Genomic DNA, 25,958 nt, shown 5'->3' on the forward strand with positions numbered 1-25,958 from the left:
TGTACAAGCCTGCTCATCCCTCGAGCTGAGTAACCAGTCATTTTGTTCACGATTCTCCGGCAACACCCTGAAATTGATCATAGTCAATTAAGGAAGGGACATTCACTCTCCACATGACGTAGCTCATTTCTTAACTCTCCCATCAGCAAGAAAACATAACACCCATTTGCTGCTGTTAGAGGTGGAGAGCTCCCACACAAACATACTGATCAATTCCTCCTGCAAACCCGACATCAGCCTCCCAGAAACAAATCACAAGAGAAGCTGCTCGTCAGTCACAAGGGACCCACACCAAACACATCCCCAGGAGATGTAAGCAGTAACCCACACTGTCTCCTCCTCACCTGGTTTCTGATCAGGCTCAGGCCAGGACTTGCGCAGGACATGAACAGTGGAGCCAGACTGGATGCCATAAAAATCAAGCGTCTGGTCATCCCTCAGCTTACGGCCACAGTAGATCAGATCTAGGAGAGAGAAACATCTAAAGATAAACATCTATGACACACTCAGAAGGGGCCTGGGGTCTTTAAGCAAGGACTGCCTGGGGGTTATTCCTCCACATGTGTAGCTACTTCATCTGATCAGCAGCACAGGGACTCTGTAACAGCGGGAAGTCATGGAGCTGAGATTCAGGGAGGAAATCATGGCGCTGAGATGCACAGAACATGACTTTGCCACCTCCTTAGAAGGGCTGACCTCTCTCACGGTTCTCACAAGAGATCTCACAAGGACACACTGGCGTGAGAAAGTCAAAAGATTTCTTAACAAGGGCACCGATGCTGCAGGAGCACTGTGATCCCAAGCAAACGCAGAACAAACTATCAAAATCACAAGGTACTAAGACTGCCGCAGCGTAGCAGAGTCTCTGGAGGAAGCTTTGAGCCCCCATGCCATGCTATCTGGTTGTGCCAAGTCTCCCCGCCAGCCCAAAAGCATTAACAGTAGGATGTTTATGTCCCGGATGCAGGGAGGAGAGGAAGAGGGTGGCCCCAAGTGGCAGGACTTTGACACGACCCACGCAGGCACCTACCGATGAGCTCAGGGTCTGGGACAGACTCCTGCAGTTTGCCAGTGATGAGCTGCTTGAGGTAGGAGATGCTGCAGCCACCGAGCGGGCACTCCCCCAGCTCCATCTCCGGCAAACGTAAGATGGATTTGGGAGCCAGCGGCTGATCCGCCAGCTTCACCGCGATGTGCCACTCCGACAGGGACATTTCAGCCTTCTCACTGAATGGAGCGAAGCCAACCTAAGAGCTGCAAAGCTCTGGAAAGGGAGGAAAACAAGCCAAAGTGAGACACTCTCCCAGCCAGGCCATAAAACCTTATAAATTCACGGGGTGAATCTTCACTGGGAAGCACACAGGAAACTAACAGGAGGCCTGACCAACACACAGCCATGCTTTTAGGTTCCTACCTCCGTCTTAAGCCATATCTGAAGCTACAGGGAAGGCAGAAACACCCCTGCCAGCCTCAACACTCAGCCGAGGAAGAGGAGCCAAGAGCAAGGCCCGGCCCCGTTCTCCGGGCGGGTACACGCCCCAGGCCGCTCACGGAGACGGTGGAGCAGCGTGGCGATGCGGGGCCAGGCAGTGCCAGCCCCCCTCCCGCCGCGCAGCCCTCAGCCCAGCGACCCCCAGACGAGGCCGCGGCCCGGCGCTCGGCCCGCCGCCCCCCGCAGCCGCCCCTCGGCCCCGCTCTACCCGCATCCCCGGGGCGCACCGGAAGCGGAGGCGCGGGGCGGCTGCGCAGTGCACCCTGGGAAATGGAGTCCGCCGGGGAAGCCGGTGTGCGACGCTACGCGGCTCCGGGGTGGGGAAGCTGCCGATTGGCTGGGTCCACCGTGACGACGCAGAGCGAGCCAATAGGCAGCCGGCTGAGGGTTTAAAAGCGGGAGGGCGGCGGGAGGCGCCCACTCCGCGCGGCGGCACCGGCGGCCCCCCGCGGGGCCGGGACCGGGACCGGCCCCGGGGCTCCCGGGCCGCCCCTCCGCCGGGCTCCCCGCAGCGCCTCCGGCTGCGAGGAAGCCACCTGCCAAGCAGCGAGGCACGGGGAGGGAAACGGCATGGAAGTGAGCTGTGACAGAACTAAATCAGAAGCCAAAGAGAGATTACAAAGGGAAAAACAGTTAATGATGTTTAATTAAGGGGCTGCCACCCTGGAGAAGGAGCTCCTGCAGCAGGAGGCACCGGCTTCCCCCAGCCGAGCACGCTTCAGCGCTATCTGCTGCTTCATTTTGTCACCCTCTCCCAAAAAAGGAGAAGCCGCTTCTCCTCCAGTCACCAAAACCTGCGCCAAGGCGCCAACTTTCTTTTTTCTGAGCCGTTTGTGTTCTAAAAAAAGCCAAGTTACCATGAAAGTACAGAAGGGCTGCAAGAGCCACATACCAGTCAAGCTTTCCTCCCCAACAGCTCTTAAAATGGTCTGCACAGCACAAGGCAGCTTTAAAGGGTGCCGTTACGTGATTTGTGTGGCAATTTACCCCAAATGTTTTCTACATTTTAAGCGGGCAGCTACAGGCCAGCTTTGAGTCCAAAACCACATATTGCACAATAATCCTTTGTAGCAAGGAGACAGAGAAACCCTGAAAGAAAGCAAAATAACCTCTTTAGTTTTTAAGCCTAAGAAGTTTATTTGTTTTCCTACAAAGGAGTCAGTTGTGACAAACCTAACAGTGACAAGTCTAACTTTAGTGTCATCCTATCAGTGTTACATCAGATAAAGTGAACAACGCTCCATCTACTTCCAAGGCCCAGAGAGCCTGAGGAGGGGGAGCAGCTAGCCAGCCACAGAAGAACTACAGCCTAACGGGCCATTAAAACGCACACATCACTACTCAGTACCCCAACAAATTAGTTAAAACATGAAATAAGTAACAGTCGAACGATTCTGGTCTAAGGTGGAAGGAGGAGGAAGCTGTCCTGGCAAGGACAGCCCTCGGGTGACTGCCAGCAGCCCCTCTAGAAGCACTTGCGATGGACAATGGAGGGGCCAGACTCATCGTACTCCTGCTTGCTGATCCACATCTGCTGGAAGGTAGAGAGAGACGCCAGGATGGAGCCGCCGATCCAGACAGAATATTTACGCTCCGGTGGGGCGATGATCTTGATCTTCATGGTGCTGGGTGCCAGGGCCGTGATTTCCTTCTGCATCCTGTCAGCGATGCCGGGGTACATGGTGGTACCCCCCGACAGCACGGTGTTGGCGTACAGGTCCTTCCGGATGTCCACGTCGCACTTCATGATGGAGTTGAAGGTGGTCTCATGGATGCCGCAGGACTCCATGCCCAGGAAGGAGGGCTGGAAGATGGCCTCAGGGCATCGGAAACGCTCGTTCCCGATGGTGATCACCTGCCCATCAGGCAGCTCATAGCTCTTCTCCAGGGAGGAGGATGAAGCAGCTGTGGCCATCTCCTGCTCAAAGTCCAGAGCGACATAGCAGAGCTTCTCCTTGATGTCCCGCACAATCTCTCTCTCGGCCGTGGTGGTGAAGCTGTAGCCCCGCTCTGTGAGGATCTTCATGAGGTAGTCAGTCAGGTCACGGCCAGCCAAGTCGAGACGCAGGATAGCATGGGGCAGCGCGTAGCCTTCGTAGATGGGCACAGTGTGGGTGACGCCATCCCCAGAGTCCATGACAATGCCGGTGGTACGGCCAGAGGCATAGAGGGACAGCACGGCCTGGATGGCTACATACATAGCTGGGGTGTTGAAGGTCTCAAACATGATCTGGGTCATCTTCTCCCGGTTGGCCTTGGGGTTCAGGGGGGCCTCAGTGAGCAGGACAGGGTGCTCCTCTGGGGCGACACGCAACTCATTGTAGAAGGTGTGATGCCAGATCTTCTCCATGTCATCCCAGTTGGTGACGATGCCATGCTCAATGGGGTACTTCAGGGTGAGGATGCCCCTCTTGCTCTGGGCCTCATCCCCCACATAGCTGTCCTTCTGCCCCATGCCTACCATGACACCCTGATGCCGGGGACGCCCCACAATAGAGGGAAACACAGCACGGGGGGCATCATCCCCTGCAAAGCCTGCCTTGCACATGCCGGAGCCATTGTCCACCACCAGGGCAGCAATCTCCTCATCCGCCATGCTGACCAGGCCTGAGGTAAGGAGGGACATGGAGGTGTCACAGAGTTCCTCCGCAGAAGGAACAGAGCAGGAGCATCAAGGAGCCCTAACACCCACCCCCATGCACTACAGGCCTGAAAGGATTTAATACACTAGGGAGCCCCAACAGCAGTGCTGAGGGATCTAAGGTGAGAAGAAATATTGAGGAGTCTTGAAGGTTTGCCCACAGAGCCCTCAGGGCCTGAGTGGAGAGGAGACACCAGAGAAGCATATTTATTTATTCCCTCAAAACACATGCACACACATATATATACATACTTAAATATATATATAAAATAATATATATATGCAGCCCTTGAGAAGACAAGCACAGACCTTTCCCACTCCCTCCCCGGGGACCTGAGGGGACCAGTGGCGATCCCCCAACACAGACACACCCCACACCCACCTTTACCACAGACCTGAGGGAACAAAGAAGAGCCCCCAACGTAAAGCACTCTCCCTCCTTCCCTCCCGGGGCCCGAAGGGACAGCGGGGACCCCTACCCCGGCCCTGAGGGAACGGAGGGTGACCCTGGGCGGAGCCGCCGCCTCGGCCCTCACCTGCGCGCGGTCCCTCAGCCCCACGGCGCCGCCTCCTCCTCAGCGACTGCGGGTCTCAGCCCCGCGCCCGCCCTTTTATCCCCCCGGAACCGGAAGCCGCCTCTCGCTTCGCTATTTAATTGGCTCCCGGGCGACTGGCAGCCCCGCCTCCTTTCCCCCTTCAAGCTCTTTCCGGGTACGGGGCGGTCGTGGTCGCCTTCCGTTGCTGGGGCCGTACCCGGAAGTGGGGCGGGCGCTTCCGTTGCTGGGTGCCACCTCCGCCGCCCCGTTTCCGGCTGGGCTGAGGAGGGGCGGGGGGAGGGAAGGAGAGAGGTTGTGCTGCGGGCGGAGCCGAGGTGGCCGCGCACGGGCCGGCGGCGACCCGCTCCCGGGGCCCGCGGGAGGTAACGGCCCGGGGGGCGGGGAATGTGGGGCGGCTACGGGGGGGAGGAGGGAGGGGGCGCTACCGGGGGAATGGCGGCGGTGGTGGCCTGGGGGGTGTTACCCGTCGTGGGGGTACCGGCCTGCACCGGGGGCCGGTACCGAAGCGGGAGGGGGTAGGCTGGAGCTCACCGGCCGCTTAGGCGGGTGCGGCCGGTTTTGGGGGGCCAGGGAACCGGGGGCCGGCCGCCCGGGACAGCCGCCCTTCCCTGGGTAGCTCCCCTGGGGGTGGGTGGGTGGGTCGGTGGTTTAACGGCGGTTCTGGGGCACGGGAGGGCTCCGGTAAAACCGGGCGGTGGGGGGGGCTGATGGAGTTGTTTACCAGCCCGGGAGACCTCTCCCTTCCTCGGGGCTGGGAGGCAGGCTGGCTCATCTCACGCTTTAACTCTTTCAGGTGGTTTCCACTTGGAAAACTAAGTGCAGTTGGCGCGAAGGCAGGCGCTTTCCTAGTTATGCTGCAAACAGCTATAGTTAAAAATTCACATCAAGGGACTTCTTAATTAAACTGCTCTCCCAGGGATTAAAAGCAGTACAAAGGCTGGTGTGTGAGGACCTGAAGGTTAAACTGCATCCTTTCACTGCCTTGATTGGGAGAGGCACAAAAAGTAAGCAAATACCCATGCTGAGGGGTAAAATGGATGTTAAAACCTAGAATGGTTTCATGTTGTTAGTCTAGCTGCAGTTGTTATCTTAAACTCTATCCTGTGACTTGATTATTTGCTGTGAGCAATGCATCTCCTTGTCAACTTAAAACTCACTGTAAAGTTGGCTATCTCTCCACAATAACATCAATGCTTGCTGAGGATGTGTTTGTTCTATCCAAAATTCATCTTTTTGGAGGCTGATGAGGTTTGTGCTGGGCTCTGATGAAAACCCTCAGCAGCTGCACATAAATCCTGCTGTAACCTGTCACAAGCTATTGTACCTGTTTTGTACCTGAACTCCAGGAAATACGCGGGCGCTGCATACCAGGGTGTTGTTGCACCTGAGGTGTGTTTGCTCGGCATGTTAACTGAGTATTGGGTCATTTATTATTGTTAAGGTACCTGAGGCGTGTATTAACTGCACGCCCTGCTGAATATCCCCCAGGCAGGAGAGGTGACGCCTCACGGTGCCTCAGGTGCAACAATATACAGCAAGGTGTGGGCTGGCAGTTCTCTAGCCTGGTTTATGGTTGCTGTTGCAACACCCACACCGGTTCATTGTTGCTTTACTGGAGGAGTGTGTGTGTGCAGAGCTAGGCCAGATGGTGTATTGTGCCTTCCCAATGAGTCTAAGACTCTTTTCAGCTGCCAGGTAATGCATTATTGCTCCTGACATTCAAACCTCTAATCCACTTTATATTGTTTCATTTGCAAGCTGAAGCTATGCTGCTGCCTGCTAGATAAAAATGCAGATGCACTGGCCAGGCTTTTCATTTTGGTGATGGGCTGTTATTTAGCACGGGGAAGAGTTTGCAGAGGAAAAATGAGTTGGGCATCATAGCTCACGGGCACTTTGTATGAGAGACTCAGTCTGACCACCTTAGAGGAAGACTTGGAGTTGCGCTAGGATGCTGGAAGTTGTCTTTCCCTTTCAAAACTGGTATCTGGTAGGTTATTTGTTGTTTTAGAACAGAACTGTGTCTGATTTGAAAATGTGTGTTAGTAAAATAGCCTCTTTTTTTCAAGTATGTGGCTTGAATAGCACAGCACTGGTTGTAAACCAGGTGGTGGGAGGTGGCTGGGACACTCCGTAGCTTGTTTGTAGTTGGCCTTTCCTTTGTTTCTCCAAGCTGACTGTATTTTGATATCGATGAACCTTGAAGGGCAGCAAGTGGGATCTGTTTAAGCATCTTTTTACATTAAAAAAAAGAGAAGGACAGTCTTTGTCAGCAGGTCCAGTTTGTGACACAAAGTCCAAAATACACATGCTGATTTTAATGGTTGGGGATTAAAGGCATAGTCGTCTTTCTAGGATTTACTCTAGATCAGAGCTGTGTTTCTGACTGCGGTCTCTTCTGTTGGTCCTTGCTGAAGAGGAGGCTAGTGCTGGCTCAGCATGGGCTTGCTGCAGGTCAAAATGGAGAGCTAGGAAAGCTCTTGTGTCCTTTGGCTGGGAAAATTGAAGGGAGGCCATGGCCAGGGCTTGAGATGCACTGGGAAGTCTGGGAGCCAGAGGCAGGAGTTGCTTGGTGCTCAGCAGTCTGTTTCAGGCTGCAGTGGTCTTTGCTTTACTCTTGTCTCGCTCTCCTGGGGAAAAATAATGGCTAAATTGGGGGGGGGGGGGGCAGGGGGTAAGAAAGACATATGAGGAGTAAAGAATTTAGTAATGTAATGAAAACATAAAAAATTTAGAGATGACTGGTGTGCGATAAATTCCTGCTCATTTTTTAATAGAAATATGGTCAAGCTTATCTTCCTGGCTATCTCCTTTTAAGGTAGTGTTTTCAGAAGAACCAAACCCTAGAAGCTAAACCTAACATTTCAAGAGTAATTATTTAGGAAGTGTGGAAGGATTCTGACAAAAAATTGAACTGCTGGGACAGTGGACAAAGGCATTTCAGATGCTGTCTTTGGGGTATATGAAACTGAGGTTATAGCAAATGTGTTCAGCTTGAAAATACAATTAAACAGTCTGAAAATTGAATGCAAGTTCGAGCCTGAGGCTGTTAAACATGAAGCTGATTGTTTCACGGTCTCCTGCACAGGAAAGAGTATTGGCTTTGCACTCTATTTATCCTCTTCCTGGGGAAAAGATGAAAGCATTTTATATTCATACAGACAAATATTTGTCTATCTTTCAGATTCTGCCAGTCTCCCAAGGTCGGGGCTTGAACCCTGCCAGATAAAGTCAAAAACGCCCCCCTCTTTTCCCAGCCATGCAAACTGCGGGATGAAGCTGGAAGCTGTGGTTGAGCAGCTGCAGAAGCAGCAGCAGAAGCAGCAAACACCTCTGCAGATGGATTCCAGGGAGAGACAGCAGAGGCAGATGAGAGAAGCCCAGCTGCTCTACACTCAGCAGCTGGCTGTGCAGCAGGCTGTCCTAGCTGCTGCATCTGGCAGGGCTTCGGGCGGCTCTGCCGTTGGTCCCTTGGCCAGAGGCCCACCTGCAGCCGGAGCTACGCGGGCTTTTGATCAGAGCAGCATGAATTCGGAGCCAGAAGAGGAAGAGGAGGATGAAGAAGAGGAGGAAGAGGAGGAGGAGGAGGAGGAGGAGGAAGAAGGGGGTTTGGAAGGTGGAGATCTTGAGGATGGCGCTGATGTGACTGGAAAAGAAACCTGCTCTGCTCTGAAATATTTTCATGCTCCCAAAGTTGCCCATCACAACCAAAGAGTGGCCTCTGCCTCTAATCCTCTGCCAGCTTCGGGCCACCAGCGGGGACAGCAGGGCAAAGAAGAACAGGGTAAAGATACTACTAAGCAACCGTATTCTGGTTCCCCGTCTGGACGCCAGAACTGGCGGTTGGATGAGCAGCTCAAACAGGTCAGTGTTAACATTACTGCCTTCTGAATAAGAATGACCATATTCAGTCAGACCGAGGATTTCTTTAGCCCAGTGTCCTGTTACGAGCACTGGCTGTTTGCAAGTGCTTTGAAAAGAGTGCAAGAACCAGATATGTGCAGAGCAATGCTTCCGTGGTGTACTCTTCCAGGTTTATTCTTTTATAAAGAGATTTCACAAGAACTTGATTTGCTTTACAGAGACAGATTTCTAGCTAATGATATAGAAACCCCTATCTGTAAGAACCTTTATGGAGAGGTAGAGGTTTGATCTTTGGCTCATGTATCGTCAGTCTCACTGCTGCTGTGCCATTCAGAATGGAACAGGCTGGTGTTATATTTATTTTTGGTGCAGACACTTGCCTGCTAATGCCTCACTCAAGTTATTTCACGTACGACATCTGTAAACCCTTTGTGTAAGACCTCTGGGATGCAGCGACCCTGGCTGCGTTTCTGGTTGGTGCCGTGGGCAGGCAGGGAAGAGTGCGTGTCCTGCCACTGATCCTGTGAGTAAGCAGAGCCACTTTATATTTCATGTGTGGGAAGGAAGGAGCTAACTAGCTACTGCTTGGCTTTGGTAGGAGGTTAGTTCTGTGTTTGAATGAAGAATTACTACTCCTTGTAGACAAATGCCAGAGGATCAAGAATTCTTTTCTTTGCTGTAAGTGGGTATTTAAGTTAATGCAGCACTTGTGTGCTGTTTGTTACACAGCTAACTTGAGCAGACTTTCAGAGACATTTACAGCATTTATGTGTATTGAAATTGAGCCGAAGGACTGCATGGTTTAAACAAAGAAAAAAAAAAGTTGAACTTAATTGTCCTTTTCTACAGATGTTAGCCTGAGTGTGATAGAGGGTTAGGTTTTGCTTCAGATAATTCTTTGAGCTAAGAAACCTTGTATGGACAAAAAGAGAGCTGTGTTTTCCTTCCCTCCTGTGAACCCTATGAAGTAAAAAAGCTGGAGCTGCTTTGTGGTAGCTGGTGAATCATAGGTGTTTGAGAGTTTGCTGTGGGTGCTCAGGGCAGTCTCTCCCCTTAGCTGTTGGTTGCATGCACAAGAGAATTTGTTTTATGCCACCATGGGCAGCAGTTTGAGGAGGAACTGCTAAAGCTCAGCAAGCTTTAGTGCTTCTCCCATTCCATTTAGTGTGGCCTGTAGGCTCCTACCCAGCTGCTCCTGCAAAACTGTACCAGTTTGGTGTTTCTACACCAATGCATGTGGCAGGAACTCCTCTAAGTTGCCAGGTGAATGGTGTTTGTGACTATTGGTGCTATAAAGCATGCTGGCGAAGCAGCCCTGGTGCGTGGGATGCAGCAGGCAACTGGTTGCTGCTGTGTTTTCTCTGCACTTGCTTCTCAGGAGGGGTTGGGTTGAAAAGAAGAGTTACTCAAGCTGTTGTAGGGAAATGAGGTAGGTATGTATGTCAGGGGGTGGTCACTAAAGAAATTGCATCAGAATTTACTGGATTGTAGTGACTGGCAAAAACTTCCTCTTTCAGGTCTCTGGGTGGAGAATAGCAGGTAGGACTCTGGTGGTGTTAGGGGGATCACTTTCTAAAAAAAAAAAAAACTTAGCATTAGTCTTTGGCTGTTTTTATTTCTAGCTCGGCCGGTGCTAACAAGTACGTCATTGTGCTTCTTTCCAATACTTGCTTATCTTGTGAGAGTCCTGTGAATCTTACTGAATTAATAGGCTTGATTCCTGGGTCATTTGCCCTGTTCTGGGAAGACAAATGACCAGAAGCATGCCAGATCTCGTCTTAGCAGATGTGGAATAGCAAAAAAAAAATACTGTTTTACAGTTGGCATACTGTGCACTAATACTCATGCCGTTACTGTGGCCCATTTCAGCAGTAACCAGGAGTAGTAGTAGGTTGGTTGTAGGTAGTAGTAGGTTGCAGCTTAGTCTGATTTCAGGCTAACTTGTGCTGGAAGCCAAAGTGCACAAAGCTTCACCAGGCAGCAAAACTAAAAGAAAAACCCTCTTGCAGCTGTGTTAACCTGTTTCACTGCAGGGGAGGCAGACAGTACAGCAGTAAAGAATGGAATTAGAGAAATTCATGGACATAAGTTAAGGAATGGATTCTAAAGGAATATCAGGGATGTGCTGTGCTGCAACACTTCTGGATGGTGGGAAAGTATGCCAGAAAGTGGGCAGGTTCACGTTGTCCCAAAATACTGTCTTCTGGTACTGTCACTGAAGACGGAGTACTAGGCTAGATGGTTTGCTCCAGTGAGGCATGGCTTAAGTTGTAATCGTGCTGGTGAACAATGTTATTAAGGTGCTATGGCATGCTCAAAAGACCATATTGAAGTGCCTAATATTAGTAATGCTGGTGCAGTATATTCACCTTGAGTAGGGTAAATATTGCAGATCAACTTGTTTGCATACACCACTGGAGTCTGCATACCAGGGAGTAAAAATTTAACTGCAGTATACCAGTTCAGAGCTGGTGAGTGGGGGGCTGCGTGGAGGTAGGAGTAAACCAGGGGGGCAGGCAGGAGCTGTTGGCTGGCATGACAGCAAAGGGGGAGAACTGTGTGTGCAACTGTGGACTGTCCGCGTAATTCTGTATACTAAATGGTAGCACGCTGCCCTGGCGTGAGCCCTGCTTGAATTTTTTCATTTCAAATGCATGCTTTAGAGATACTGGGCTTTTTCTTTTGTCTTTGTGTAAAATGGTTTTTAGGCAGAAAAATCAGGATCAAATGCACAAGTGCCTGTGTTCTCCAGTTTATTTTTTAAATGATTCCTGAACTTGTCTTTTTTTTAGCTTCTGTTGAGATGGAGGCTAATAACCAGTGAGTATACACTGCTTCCAGCTAGCTCTGCTCTGGGAGTATTTGTGGTATGCATAATGGCTGTTGCTTGTGGAAGAGGGGGAAAAAGTCACTTCTATTTCTTCTTTCGAGTGTGGATTGTTCTTCTGAAAGTAATGCCCTTGGAGAAAAATGTATCTTGAAAGTGTAAGGCTAAGATTGTCTGGACGGCATGTGGCATGAAGGTGGCAGAAAGATGGAAACTACCAGCAAGATGAAGCCCCGTTCTGTTTGGTCCCGGATAGCCAAGTAAATAATTGTAGAACAAGCTGGCAGACAAAAGAGCTGGCTCAGCTTATGACACAGGGGCGGTGGGAATCCTGTCAGCACAAAACAACAAGGGAGTGGAGTTGCTTGTTGGGGAGTTGCAGTCCCGAAAGAAGAGCTGGGGCGGGGGTGTGCTCAGCTCGCTTGCTCCTTGGACTTGCTCGAATCCCATGCAAATCCATCACGGCTCCGACAGCCGAAGGCTCCCGCAGCCGTCCTCGAAAAGGGCGTTGTGGGCTGCCTGTCTTTGAAGAAAAATGAGCTTTTAATTCTGCGGGTGAAAATGTTGCTTTTAGCAGATGGTTGGGTGTGGGTCCTCCTCCCGTGGGTTCTTGCATTGCTTGGCGATGTCTCCGGTTACCAGGGAGAGCCGTCCAGGGAAGGCAGGGCCACAGCCACTGTCTTGCTGGTGCTGCTTGCTTCTTTTCCACTCGAGGCCGGTGTGCAGCAATTTTGTCAGGCTGTTACTACAGCATGCACATTAGTATGTGCATTCCTTTGTGGAATGTAAAAATAAAGCCAAGGTTTTCAGGCATCAGCTGATACTTAATGCCTTCTTAAATACAGCAAGGTAAGTCTCCATAAAGCAGCTGTCTGACTTTCAGAGAGTGGTTTGTGGTCTGGTTTTTGGGGATGTCTCATGTTAGATTCTCAGAAATCACCAGTCACTCCTGAAAATTCTGACCTAAACTTTTACAAAGGTCATGGTGTTTATTAAGATAAGTCAGCTTAAAATAATTACTTTGCTTTTGCTCTAGGGTCTAGGAATGAGTGGCTGAGATTCCATAACCTTAAGTATGTGCCTCAAGTGTTGTGTGTATTGAGGTATTGCTCAGGAGATACTCATTAATCCAGAGGGGGTGAAGGTCCCAGGAATAAAAGAAGTTGCATTTCACACAGTGCATTTTTTGCCTCCTAGTTATTTCAGATATCCAGGGCCCAATTCAAGAGTTGGATTTTTAATTCCTTATGCAGGTCACTGGGTATTATTCTTTTTATGATGTAGTGGGAGGAGAATTCATTAATAGCTGATGTTAGATATTTGATTTCTTTTCCTGAAAGCTGTTCTCCATAAAAACAGATTTTAATTCTTGAATTACCAATTGCTACTTCTCCTGAATTCATGGTTTAGGTTTGTTTTGATGAAGTCTTCATCCCTGTGACAGTCTGGTTCTGCTGTAGCACCTAACGTGGAGTTCATACTGCTATGTAACTTAAAGTACAGCATCAGTGGCTGGAGCAGAGCAGGATCTTGGTAACAAAGTCTCCTTTTTGTTTGATATAACAAATAATGTATGGGAGAAGAGAACCAAGAAACTGTTTGTGATAATGACTGTAGGCAGCAGCCTACAAACAACTTGTATTAGATGTCAGAGCATTCCCCCAGATCATCTCAAGGGGCAATTCCATAGGCTTCATCAAGGTTATGCTATATTGCAGTGACTGTGCTATATCTGGAGGCAGAGCAAAGGAGCAGAATGAGGAGCTCATTTATATCCTGGGGAAGATATGGCTTATTTTAGCATTTGTTGGGGCGCTAAATTTATCTTTAGGAATAGTTGCAGCTTGCCTCCTTTGGTGCCAATTTATAGAAATTCTAGCTAACACTGGAGAACGGTAGGTGGAAAGAGCTTGAATGTGTTGTATTCTTACACTTCTGTTTTTCTCACTTCAGGGTAAATCTGAGACTCTCTCATGTGGCAGTGAGAATTTCTCTTCCCACAGCCATATAGCACTGAACAAATCTTCTTGTCACTTACATTTTAGTTAATTCCTCTGAGTATTTGTGAATAGGAGTCATTCACAAAGAGTCCACCTTTTCCTTAAGGATAAGGAAGCAGATTCCTGTTTTGCAAAGAATTGTATTGCTGCTGCAGTCACTAGGTCATGGGAGCACATAAAAGAAACTTAATAAAAAAAGTAATTAATCTGTTAACTTCAGTCCATTCTTTTTCTTTCCTTCCCTATCCTCCCTGCCATTCCTGAAATCACTAAAATGTTTTCAAAACCCATCTTTGAAGCTTGTAGATATTGAATTGAGCTCTGTTATTAGTAAGACTGGAGAGGGTTTATTCCAATTTCAGCAGAGCTTTACCAGGCAGCTTGTGCATGCAGTAATTATAACTTGGTTCTCCATGCTTGAGAACTTGCAGCTCAGGGCAGTAGTCCTGATCTTATCAGCGTTTTGTAGTACAACAGTGTTCTTTATAATAGCATCTGTTTCACTTCCTAAGGCTTAACTCTACCCACAAAAGGAATTTCTGTGGATTCTCTGATAATCCTGAAATTGCTGCCCCTGTACCTTTTCATTGACTCAGTGCTTTCAGTTAACCCATGGGGTAGGGGAGGGGCTTTCTTCTTCACTGCAATGTTTAGCCTTGTCCCTAAGTGGATATTTGAGCAGATTTCTGGCCTAAAACCTCTGTGAAAACTGCAGGTCTGCAGTAAGGAGGTGCAGAATGATTATTGAGTTTCATGCCAGAAGTTTTTCTTTCTCTTTTCTTTTACATATTAAAGCTTTAGTGGGTTCTCTTCAGTTCAGAGTTTGCCATTTGAATACAATTTTGTAGTCTGGTAAAACCTCATTGGGCTTTAGCTGAGCCCCTCTCAAATGTGGTATGAAACTGGGGTGGGGAAGAAGGGAATGACCTGGAAAAGGAGCATTTCCAGTTTCTCGTCAATGTCCCCGTTTGCATGCTAACTGCAATTTGTGCAGGCAAAACTGGAGGAGGAAACAATGAGCTGCTGTTCTGTTTGTTGTAATACTCCACCTTCTTTATTGAGCACAAAGTTTTGATTAGTTCTGTAGTCTCTGGGAGGGACAGACATGTGAGGTGGTAATATTTGAGAGGTAGGTGTCGTGCAGGGAGGGGTTGAAGCTGCTTGTTTGTAAGGTTTTTGTCCTCAAAAGAATGAGCTAGATGAAGCAGGAAAGCATTTGTCATCTCCTTTTCTGTCTGCTTGGCAACTCAGGGTTAACTCTGGCTTTTGAATGTGGGATTGGAAACCAAAATTGCTCTGGACATCTGAGCTTCCCTCTAATAAGATATTCCAGGTGGTTAGGGAGTAATCCTAAAATAGCTCCAGATATAATTGCTTCTGAAGCCAGGCCTGCAGCCTCTCAGGGAGAGGGTGGTCCGGGGGGGCTCTGATGGCCTCCGAGGTGTCTGCAGCACGGGAAGGCTCCATGGCTCTGCCAGCAGCCTGTGAAGGTGGCCAGCCCTTCCCAACACCTCTGCCTTCCCACTCATGCTCGGTGTCAGGAGGTAAAGCACAGCCAGGGCTGCTTTTCTGCAAGAAACCAGATAAATTCTTGTGTGTGGTAATGCAAGGGCTGTTTGTCAAACATCAGCAAATTCCCTTGATAGAAACGGGTGGAGGGAGAGGCAGGACTCTCCCCAGAGAATGACCTGCCTCTGAACAGTGTTTTTTCCTTCCTGCTACTATTGCATGACTTATACAAAGGTCTTTTAATGACTTGTGAGGATATATTGATTTCTCGGGTTCCTGCTGTTTATACGGAGGAGGGCTTCTCAGCATAGGGTAACTTTGTTTTCCTAGGAGGAATAGAAAGGAAGCTTGGTACCGAAGCTCCTGCTGAGCTCTCTTGCTGTGCAAAATGTAGTTTATTCTACATATGGAGCACCTCTTGCTTCAGTAGCTTCCTGGGGCTCTTTACTGATTTACCTGTTCCAGTTGCGCTCAGGTTGCTGCTCTGACTGCTGCCAATATTTGGTATCTTTGGTTGTAGCCTTGGCATGGACCCAGAGGTTTTGGTGAGCAGAATAGTCCCTCAAGATCAAAGCTGAAGCCTGGGAAAGTGCCTGTTGGTGCTAGTACGCTGTTCTCTGAATAAATAAGGCTTTATTCCCCGGCTGCTGAGCTGACATTTCACGCTAGCCTGAGACTTTGCTAGCTCTGCTACCCAAAACAAACCTGTGCTCTGTCCTCGTGTCTCCACAGCCCGTGCATCATTTCAGTGCACCCTTGCTGATTTACACCATGGTGGCTGCTGCTTGCACTGAGGTAGATGAGAAGTGCTCTCCTTATCTCTTCTGATAGCTTAACGTGGGGAGTGGTAACTGGCTTTAAACCTTTCCAGCTATTGCAGGAGGAAATGCTAATACTGTCTACTGTCTCTCACCTCAGATCACTCTGTGTCATGCCAGGTGATATCCATCTCTGCCAATTTTCTGGACATATGGCAAAACACTGATGGCTTCAGCTAGCTTTAAGCTCCTTTTCACTAGCGAGGTATGGGAGAGCATTACTTCTGTGCTCTCGAGCATCTCAGGATGTAGGTATGGGAAGTAGGGTGCATATATTCTGCTTATTATCTATATTGAACCTTAATCTTGTCATTCTTTTCTAATTACCCTTTCTCTTCAAATAGAATGAGTGAAATAACTTCTGAAGAGTCTTTAATCCCATGGAAAGTTTTGTTCCTGGAAATTTTACCAAGTTCAAACCCACTGGCAGTAAAGAATTGTCTCCTTTCCGCCTTCTTTTTCCTCTCTGTGTCCTCAAATGTAGCGGAATAAGCTCTCAGCATGACCAAAGTTCCCTATGAAAGAAAGTGTTTTGCTTCTTGGAGCACTACAAGCAGTTTTGTTCTCTGGATTTATAACCAAGTACAAAGTAGGGAAGAAATCAGCTCAGCCCTTTACAGATCATTTTGGCTTGGAGCATGTGAAGTTGAGGATGGGAAATAGCTGCTGCCTTCTGAAGAGACTGTCTCCTATGCTGACTGTTCACATAGGTTTGTTGATCTGAGTTAACAATCAGTGGGGTTTTAGGAGCAGCTGGATGTTACCATAATTAGCAAAAAAACTGTGTTTTTAATCTCTGCTAGCAAAGGACACCCAGATGAATCCTCCTGTGAACAAAACCGTTCTTCAAATCTCTTCCTAGAGAGGGCTGGGAATTGATCTGCCGTAATAAACAGCTGACATAACAGAAGTGGCAATAATCCCCCATTAAATATCTTTCAGTTGATGGGACTCACTGGATAATTGACTTTCCAGCAGGAATTACTGGCTCAAACTAAATCAGCAGGCATTAAGGCAGCTCACTGCAGTGTTTTTTAAAGGGGGAAATGTAGCTTTGCCTGGCCTTGACAAGAGCTATTCATCTTTCTAATTCAATGTATGTGTCACAACCAGATGACTCCAAGATTTCAGATATTGGACCACCTCTCTAATTCACATGCTTTTTTTTCCTGCTGAAACCTCTTGCTATCTTCAGTGCATTTCTATCTGTGTTAGGATGCTGGGTGTTTTATCAGGACAGGGTAGTCCAAGCTACGCTGCCGGGTGGATTTGGCTGTTCTCTTTCTTTGAGTGGCTCTGGAGCACTTGCTGTACTGGAGCTTTATGAAGTTTATGGTTTAAAGATGCTTCCAACAGTTTTTCAGGAGCATTCTTCTGGTCTCAGTCCTGCTGTACAGCCAGAGGCTGCCTCTGCTGGTTTCCAGCCCTGGTGATCATTTCAGGATGATGATTTACCAAGTAGAATAGGCCTAACTAGAGTAATCCTTTTAATGCCTAAGAAGAATGAACCTTAATCCAGCAAAGCTGAGCTTTCCATTTCTGTGGGGAAAATCCAGATCCAGTAGCTTCCAGGAGTAAGGGTCCTGGGTTGGCAAGAAGTGTTCCAGTGGGATTATTTCCCTGTCTTTGGCATATTTTGGTTTCGTAGGCAAGTGAAGGGAGACCAGAAGGGCATTCCCAAGTGTGAGGGGGAGCAGTTGGTTGTCACCTGGTGAAGAGAAAGGAAAGGAAGGATGCCTGGGCAACACCTGCACCTTTCACCAGGGGCTCTAGGATGTGGATTTGGTAAAAATGGTGGACATGGAGAGCAAAAGCAGCACCTCTCTGTTCAGGTCTTGGAACTCATTACAGCAAAGCATCTGCTATAGGGGGGGGTTAGGATACTTCTGTTTAGCAGATGAAGGAAGCTGGCTGTTGAAGGTGTTGAGGACTTTCCTCTAGAATGGTTTTCCCTGGTGTCAAGACAAGTCTTTTGAGATACATTTCTGCAAGAAAAATTTTAGAGCTGAAAAACTCCCCCTACCTTCAGTAGTCGCCAGGTGAAATGCCATTTTGGGGTGAATGTCAGAAATTCCAGGAAAGTGTGCTGTGACAAATGCACAAATGTCCCCCATCTTTCTAGTCGTCTTGGTCTAAGCCAGCAGCTGCTTTGGCACATGTTCGTGCCCAAAAATGCACGTTTGCAAGCTTTCTGGAACTGTCCACAGCGCCTTTCCCTGGTGATCCTTTTACCCTTTCATTTCTCTCTCCCTAGAACGGCAATGTGACCTGGAGTGACGAAGGTGATGGATGCCGAGGAAGAGAAATTTCACGAGACTTTGCCAAGGTCAGTCTGATCATGGGGATTTTGGGGAAGGGGTAACTTTGGGGATTTCTTCCCCTGATCTGTGACAGAAGGTGACTACTGAGCCCTCACTGTTCCTCTGTAGTGAATTTGTAATAAAACTGCTTTGTCCTGCAGCCGTCTGCCTACAAGCTGGTTATTTTGGGCTATTTAGTTGCCTTTGGTCACCGGAACATGGTTTGAACTAGACTTAATAACCAGACATTTGACATTTAAAATCTTAGCCAATACTTTCTCCAGCTGGGAGAAGAGTATTTCATTTCTTGAACCTGATTAGCACTGTGGTCATGGATTTGAATGTGGCAGCTGTGTGTCACATCAGTCAGAGGAATTCATTTTAAGCTAAGCTGGCCCTTTCTGAAAGGGTGCAGCTAATTGCTGTGCAAATACACTGGTGCATTTTCTTCCCAGAGCTCAGTGTGTGAGAAAGCAGAGTTTCACAGGAAACAAACCCAAAAAGCCCCTCTTCTTTTGGACTAGATGAATACCAAGTAGCTTAGCAGCACCTATGGAGAGGATGAAATACATATTTCCCAGTGAATCTTTCCTTTCCCATTGAGCTGCTTCACAAGAATAGCTACAACCAGCAAAAAAATTCCTGGAGTTATGCAGGATTCTTCCTCAGTGCAAATGAGTGAAGGACTTAAATTCTGCTTCATGTACAGCATTGTCTTCTGTCTTTTTCTATATCCTCCTGTATCTCAGTGAGAGACTGACTTCAGCCCTTTCAGCCTGTCACTTTGTGGCCTCACAGTTTTCTTGATAGGTGAAAATTAGATTTTTCAGTTCAAGAGGTGGTTGTAAGATAACACTCATGCCTGTCCCTTCTGAAAAATCAGCAGATAATGCTAGCATACAGAGCCTCTCCTTTGGAATAAGCTGCCTATGGAACTTTGTTTTAAATGCTTGCATTTTTAAGCTTTTGGTAAAATGATTTCTGCAGCAAACTGGTTCCAGGCTGGTTTCTGATATTTTTTCAAGGCTTTTTGGCTTATTTTAGAGGAGCCTTTCCTGCCAGGCATTAGTAGTTACAGGAAAGCTCTATCCTTTCATCTCCTTCTTCTAAGGGACTTGGAGTTTGTCACGTATGTGACAATCCCTGAAGGAGGGAATCTTGAAGCTAGGAGAAGCTGCAGAGAAGTTTACATCCCTGGTGTCTCAAAGGTACAGACCACTGATCCACCCTGGACCACTGTCACCTTCCTTTTGGTTGTCTCATCTTTCTTTCCAGCTTCTCTTAATAGTTTCTCTCCCCTTTGCTTTCAGGTGGTTTCAAACTCTGCTCTGTAGCAGTGCTGTTAACTGAGTTGAATCCTGTTCCCTTCAGGGAGCCAGACTGTACTGTGCCTGGATGAACTACTGAGGGCTGAGCAAGGCAAGCCATAATGAGGGTCCTCAAACTATCACTGCAGCCTTGTCCCCCAAATTGCTCAGGAATCCTTCCTCATTTTGCTGCTTTGCCTGCAGCTGCCTTTCATCCCCCCAGGACAAACACCAGATCACCCATTGGAAGAAGCTAATATTATTATTTTATCTTTTATATGTCCCATTGTGAATTGTGCCTTCATTTTTATTTTTTCCCTCAGCTCTATGAACTGGATAGTGATCCTGAACGGAAAGAGTTCCTGGATGACCTCTTCATCTTTATGCAGAAGAGGGGTGAGTGAGCATTTATTTGAACTTGATAAGGTAAAATGGAGCAGAGAGGTGCTGCTGCAGTTTGAATTCTTCCCTCCTGAGTTTGAAAGAACAAATCCAGCCCTTGAACCTGCAGATCTGGTGGAAGAGCAGCAGTAAGACTTGAGAGATTTACCTTGGGAGATAAGGAACTCAGTAGGAAAGAACTCTAACTTAATTAGCCCTGTAACTTAATTTCACAGACACTATTTTTCTGCCCTCACTCCTACCTAATACTCAAGTTGTCCATGCACTGAAGAGCCTAAGAAGCCCAGTTCCCCAAGGATTTTTGAAACAAGGCTGAAGTACCACTGCAGATTTTCTGGTCTCCCCTTCAGGTGGCATGATCACACATCTTCCCATGTTTGATTTCAATGGCATGTGGAAGCTGACTGTGAATGCCTTCGCAGTCTGCATAGACTAATGGCACGCAATCTGGGAACTGGGAAAACAGACACCGAGCCACATTTTCCTGTAGATTCACAATGTGTCAGCTTTCTCTTAGTAATTTTGTGTAACTGAGTGCAGAAGCGCACAGTTTAGAAATGTTCTCACATTCCTGCCTGTGGTGTCAGCAACTTGTATCTCTCCTTGCTACAGGAGTGGTGATGCATGTGAGAAGTGGCTCAGCTGGGATATCACAAGTCTTTCTGTCCCCTAGTTGTCAAAGTTCAGTTTCCTCATTGCAAACTATTCATAACAAAAATGTATGTATATGTAGTATTGTATAAAACCCATGTCTCTGAACATTTGTGGTAAATCCTTTGTGGTGCTCTTTTCCTTTACCTCTCCAAGCATGCCAGGCCAGACAGACTCTTCCAGCAAAGATGCTTCTGACAAAGTGTTAAATTGTGCTATAGAGCTTTTCATTGTTTCCAAAAAGTCTGCTGAAGGTAGGTGTGAAGAAAAGACATAAAAAGGACCCTTTGCTCCCTCATGGCTTAATGCTCTCTGAAAGTGTGCTGGACCAAACAAGCCAGGTTGTGCTTATTTGGAAGGGGGGCTGCCTTAGCATCACCAGCAGTATTATGCCCTGTAATAAAGTATAAATATGCAACACCTCAGTCTCATCTATTTGAAAATTATCTGATTGCTGGGTTGGAGCTGGAGTCTCATTTCTGGTTGTCTTTTGAACCCTGCATCTTCAGATGTATTCCCCTCTGTGGATGACTAGATGAGAAGCAGAGGAAAGGCTATCCAAAATGCAGCTACTGCAGTTGCTCTTCATATCCATGTCTGTCTTTCCTGGCATGGCTAGAGCTGACAGCTGACTTGTGTGAATTTTCACTCTCCAGCAGTTTGAGGCTATGCTTCCAAGTCGGTTAAAAATTAGAGCCAGGTTTTGCTGATATTTTTGGCTTTCATGTGCAGAGGCATAACTGGGCTTAATTAGTTTACTTGCAAATGTTAACCTGAGCTCACATGTTAATGTAAGGGCTGGGATGACTGACAGACAAGACAATAATCTGAAGGGTGTGATTGGCAGCAATAGAAACCTCCAGATACCTAGAGAGAAATCGGCTTAATACTTCAGTGTCTCCTTCCTATTACCTTTTAATTATTTATAATTGACATGTTCCCAGTGCAGGGGCTGAGCTGGTCACCAGCTGGTTGCTGTAGGAGTTTAGCTTTTAATCATCTGGACATTTCCAAGTGTATTTGTTTTCTGGAGACTCCCTTGTTTTCTTGCTTGCTAGAAGGCTAAAAATGAAATCCAAGAGCCCGGCACCCATGGGGGAGAGATGCTGTGAACTGACAGCCCTCTGCCAGAGGGGCTGGGAGTGTTTGGCCCTGCTCTGGGGAACTGGCTGGATTGCAGGGTACAAGGCAGTTGTGGGCTTGCTTTATATTTTGGCACCCCCAAAAGAAATAGGCAGAAGGACTCTGGGGAGCTAAGTTTCTTCAGGTTGATAGGAGAACTGAACAGCATATGTTGAGGTATAGGAGGCAGCTTCTCTTCTGTCGTTAATCTGAGCTGTTGTGTCTTACTGCAAAGGAAGTCTTTTGACTTGGCACTGTTTTTCAGAAGCTGTACTGTCCATTCTTCCCATGCCTGCTCTCCCCACTGCTATCTACAGCAGGGCTTTGGTTTTCTAGTGAGCAGATGGACTTGCCCACTGTGTCCTCTTCTGGGATTGTCAAAAATCTGGGGGCTTCTACAGCAAAGTTATCAGAGGATACTGTTCAGGCTTTCATTTCTCCTCCCCTTGTTTTATGTACCAAATGAGCATCCTAAACCAAACGAGGCTGAACAGCTGCCTTCTTCTGAAAGAGTCCCCCAAAGATGGATACAACTGAGGGCTCATTGCACCTGAGAGCAAAGTGCTGTGCTTCTTAGCTAGTATGTGTGAAGAGCTGGTTAATTTGCACCTCGTGGCTGAAGGGAATGGAAAGCAGCTCTGCTATAATAAATGTTGCTGGTGTAAAGATGAGGATTTTGCTGTTGTCCAGGAGGAGCCAGAGAAGTGCTGGCCCTTGTTTGGGGCTGATAGATTTGGGGCACAGATTGCTAACTGATGCTGAACTAAAAGCCTGATGTGAAAGATAAATGACAGATTTCACAGGAGCTACTGAGTAGTTGAAGGGATGAAAAGATTTGGTTGTTGGTGCTGCTGTTAGGAACGTACCTAGAAATGTGAAGCCATGAAACAGGCTTAATGCAGATCAAATGTGCAGGTCTCATCTGCCTCTGAGCACAGCAGGTTGTCACTGAATGACCACAGCTGCAAGTGATAAAATGGCCCTTCAGTGGCAATAATGATGGAAGAGGGAGATGAGAGGAAAGCTGTAATTCTTCCTTTGTTGGATGTTTTATTCCTTGTATGTGTTTAGGTGAATGGGTCCCACCATGGCTGTGATTGAAGGGGCAGATGGAGAGAGGAGGGGAGACCAGCCGATGAGGGCAATTTGTGCAGGACTAGCTTCAAACCAGGCCTACAACAGGACTGACCTGATGCAGCTTGGCAGGGATGATGCTAACTTGCTGTATAACCACTTCCACCTTCCCCTTTCTCAGCTCTTCTGCAGTCTCAAACCAAAGGTTGTCTTTCCTTGGACTGAGCAGGGATAAGCAGCTTCAACAGTGGCTTTCTTCCATCTCCATTGCTGATCTGGTGTCTTGATGTCTTGAGGTCTGGCTTCTCAGAAGCTGTACTTTTAACCTCCTGCTGCATAAGGAGCCCCTCTATGGGCAAGTTTGTGGTTCAGGGCATTTCTTAAGGGCACAAGCTGAGGCTTCTCTGCTAGTGAGCTGTGGAGCGGGCTGCATTGGAGGCAAGGAAGCTGGATTTGTCCTGCCTGCCACTGAGGGCACTGCAGGCGGGAGCAGTTTGCTAAGTGCCCAGGCTAGAGCTGCATCCATTACAAGAATTCAGGGTAATCTTGTGTTCCCCCATCTTTTGTATGACTGAAAAGAATTTTATTACAGAAATTTGTGTAGCCAGATGGGCAAGTTCATTTACTCAGACTGGACTTGGTGTTAGAGGTATCTTCCACTTCTTTTCAGGTCCTTCTCCCCCTGAGAACATACCCTGAAGCTAAATTCTGTCTCCATCTTTTTGGTCTGTGAGAGAAGGCATAGGTATAATGAGTAGTAGAAAAATGTAGCTGTTAGCGCTGTAGCATGTGCTGGGTAGCATAGCTAGACTGCTTTTTGTCCCCAGGTAGTGAAGGACTGTTAGTGGCATGACACTTACAGCCACTAAGGCAGCCACCAATCATTGAGCTGATGGTATTCCAGTAGTGCTGGTCAGGAGAGAGCTGGAGTAGTGGGACTGTTTCATCCCCTGGAAGGATCAGCAGTGTTCGTGCAAGACAATTCCTCTTGAGAAAAGGTTTGAGGGGGAAGAGATCTAACTGTGTGCTATCGTGTATTAGGAAAGGCTCCCTTTCAAGGGAAGCTGTTTTGTTCATTTTAAGTACTGCCTTTGTGAAGACCTCATAAAACGTCTCCAATTGTACAGCTCTACTAATTTTGTTCAAGGTTTCTGTGTGACCTTGGTTTTCCCAGATGGCTTGACCATTCTGTTTTTTATGTGTATATACATAGAAGGGGCTTTGTAAGTCTGACCGTGTGGTTTTAATGTTTTCCTGCTGTTGTATGCTCTGTCTGCACATTTTAGATGTGGAAATACAACAAATCCAGGGTATTGACAAAAGCATTTACTGATGGATTCATTTATCTATAGGCCAAGTGGTGTTTATGAAATGTTTGTCCAGAGAATATGCTTCATTCTCCGACTGATTCAGTTTTGCAGGTTTCTTCTTTTGATCCTCTGGAGATATTTTTGAATCTGAATTAAGCAATGTAGTTTCCTAAATGAGACATCAATAGACGTAAATTCTCAGCATCCTTTGCTCATGCTACCTGCTTAATGCTGAGCCACAGCAAATGCTTCCCTAAATAGCAGCTGATGTTCTGCAGTGGAAAATTCTCATTCGAGGCACTGCAGAGGTCTCCTGTGTATGGTCCAAAGCAACCAGGCAAAGTCCTCTTCCCCATTAGACCCTTGGATTTGTACACAGCTAGATCTCCACCTTTTGTACCTCCTTTAAAGAACCTCTTTGGTCAACTGTTCTGATGTAGACTCAGGAAAAATGGTGACTAATGTCTTCTGCAAATAGTAAGCAGTAGGGATCAGTGAAATATTGTAGGTTTTTACTTTTATATTGTTAAAAAGAATGGAAAGAAGACTTTTCCTTAAGTTGTAGGGGGAACTGGCATTCTGGTTTACATTCCTCTGTATTTAAGTGGTTTGAGCCTTTCACAGCAGGGAGCAAAATTCGCTACTCCATGTACTTAAACACTTAAGTGATGCTAGGATAAAAACAGGTGCAAAGTGCTTGGGACTGCTGAACAACTTGAATCCAGCTCCTCGGGGGACGCATAGCCTGTACCTGAGGTAGGGTTCTCTCTAGCATCCAGAAAAATCTTGCGGGGAATGTCTTGCTCATCAACCTTAGGTGTCAGGTGACTAAAAGTCTCCACTAGATACATAAATTGATGTTTTGGAGAGGTTTAGCTGGGCCAATTTGTGAAGTTTGCAAATTGCAGTAACTTAAGTAGTTATCAGCAGGTCCTTCCCATAAAAACCAAACTTTCTCCCCCTTCTGTTTTTCATATATCAAAAGATTCATTGCAGACATAGAGATATGAGAATTTTTTCTCTAATTTGGAAAAAGTCTGTAAGTCTCCCTTTGGAAAGATCTAAAAGACTCTTTTCTAGGAAAATACCCAGTACAGTTCAAATAATATCCCCTGGTTTTAAGTAGCTGAAAAATGGTGTTTTAGAGTGAATATTGCTTTAGCTCCAAAGAAAAATCGTAATAAAAGCTGCTGTTGTAATTAATGGGAAAATAGTTTTAGGACTTGGTTCTGGCTTACAGGAGATTTGTTTTAAATTTAGCCACATGAAGAATATTTGAGCAGCTTAAATGTTTTGTTATGAACAGAGTTGGCACTGGACAGGGTATAAAATAAATTAATTTGAAGTGGTTGGCTGTTGTTGCTTACCATGAACCTTTCTGTAGCTTATTCACCTGATACCAGTCTGCTCTAGTGATTGCCAGCTGAGGATCTCTGAATCCAGGTGCTCCTTCCTGGGTATACAGAATTGAGTCATGGAGTCAAAGGGGTTTTTTCCTTGCTTCTCCTGAAGATTGAGATGTTAAATTGTCACATGTTTCTCCAGCATCTCAAAGACTGGGTGTTTGTGTCTCAGACCCTGGTCTTCTCTAGCTCTTCCTTATATTGGTACTTCTTCTTTGCTATGGGTGTTCTTGGCCTCCCCCCTGCCCCTAAATTTTAACAGCATGTTTTTCAAATGACTAATGAATTGCTGCACTCAAGCAGGGGAGCTGGCTCAATGCTGAAGAGATGACCCTGTAGATATCCAGGTGGATGGAAGAAGGTGGAACTGTTTGGCATGAAGATGCTCCAGTTCTTGACTTTGTGTGGCCTGTCTGACTGACCTTTATTTTTCCCAGCTGCCCCCATTTCTCTGCATTGCCTTCTGTATTTGTACCTCTCTTTGCCTAGAAAAGAAGTTTGTCCATTCGGTTCAAAGGTCATATGTATGGAAACTCACCACCAGTTGCATGGCGGTTCAACATCTGGTGAAGAAATTTGTAATAGCACATCTATTGGACCCAGCTGTGTCAGTAGCAGCCCAACAGCTGGACTGTAGTTGAGCTGGGTATAAGAGAGCAAATCTCTGTGGGATCTCCATTT

The 25,958-nt window shown here is 47.2% G+C and overlaps 3 protein-coding genes across 11 annotated transcripts in view; 1 reads left to right on the forward strand and 2 right to left on the reverse strand.

Annotated features, from left to right (window-relative positions):
- UBL7 (ubiquitin like 7) overlaps window positions 1-1,739 on the reverse strand; it is a 33,857-nt gene extending 32,118 nt beyond the window's left edge. For 2 of the 3 annotated variants that reach the window (XM_082322729.1, XM_082322727.1), the window contains exons 1-3: window positions 1,415-1,682; window positions 1,031-1,264; window positions 345-464 (exon numbers count right to left, since the gene is read on the reverse strand). In XM_082322729.1, the coding sequence (XP_082178855.1) occupies window positions 345-464; window positions 1,031-1,214 (304 nt within the window). In that variant the 5' untranslated portion in view covers window positions 1,215-1,264; window positions 1,415-1,682. Of the gene's footprint in view, window positions 1-344; window positions 465-1,030; window positions 1,265-1,414; window positions 1,683-1,719 lie in introns of those variants that run through there. The other variant, XM_082322728.1, reaches the window with a different exon arrangement.
- A 366-nt stretch (window positions 1,740-2,105) lies between these two features.
- LOC309595488 (actin, cytoplasmic type 5) lies at window positions 2,106-4,769 on the reverse strand. Of its 2 annotated transcripts, none has more exons than XM_082322512.1 (2): window positions 4,516-4,653; window positions 2,106-4,099 (listed from the first exon to the last, which is right to left on the reverse strand). In XM_082322512.1, exon 2 carries the CDS (start codon window positions 4,086-4,088, stop codon window positions 2,958-2,960), a length of 1,131 nt encoding a protein of 376 aa, XP_082178638.1. In that variant the 5' UTR covers window positions 4,089-4,099; window positions 4,516-4,653; the 3' UTR covers window positions 2,106-2,957. The 2 variants fall into 2 exon arrangements, with proteins under 2 accessions (XP_082178638.1, XP_082178637.1); XM_082322511.1 differs by lacking the exon at window positions 4,516-4,653 and adding an exon at window positions 4,670-4,769 and having other exon boundaries at window positions 2,107-4,099.
- Window positions 4,770-4,895: 126 nt separating this feature from the next.
- Window positions 4,896-25,958, forward strand: part of ARID3B (AT-rich interaction domain 3B) — a 37,210-nt gene continuing 16,147 nt past the window's right edge. For 3 of the 6 annotated variants that reach the window (XM_082322505.1, XM_082322509.1, XM_082322510.1), the window contains exons 1-4: window positions 4,897-5,052; window positions 7,875-8,554; window positions 17,963-18,034; window positions 19,639-19,711. In XM_082322505.1, coding sequence (XP_082178631.1) covers window positions 7,964-8,554; window positions 17,963-18,034; window positions 19,639-19,711 — 736 coding nt within the window. In that variant the 5' untranslated portion in view covers window positions 4,897-5,052; window positions 7,875-7,963. Of the gene's footprint in view, window positions 5,053-6,662; window positions 6,681-7,874; window positions 8,555-17,962; window positions 18,035-19,638; window positions 19,712-25,958 lie in introns of those variants that run through there. The other 3 variants (XM_082322508.1, XM_082322507.1, XM_082322506.1) reach the window with 2 other exon arrangements.

This window comes from Platalea leucorodia (assembly GCF_965183815.1).
Source record: "Platalea leucorodia genome assembly, chromosome: 9".
In the NCBI taxonomy this organism is placed as follows: Eukaryota; Metazoa; Chordata; class Aves; order Pelecaniformes; family Threskiornithidae; genus Platalea; species Platalea leucorodia.

Bases quoted from the DNA above. Each gene is read 5' to 3' on its own strand.
- LOC309595488 (XM_082322512.1), bottom strand. From the start codon at position 4,088: ATGGCGGATGAGGAGATTGCTGCCCTGGTGGTGGACAATGGCTCCGGC.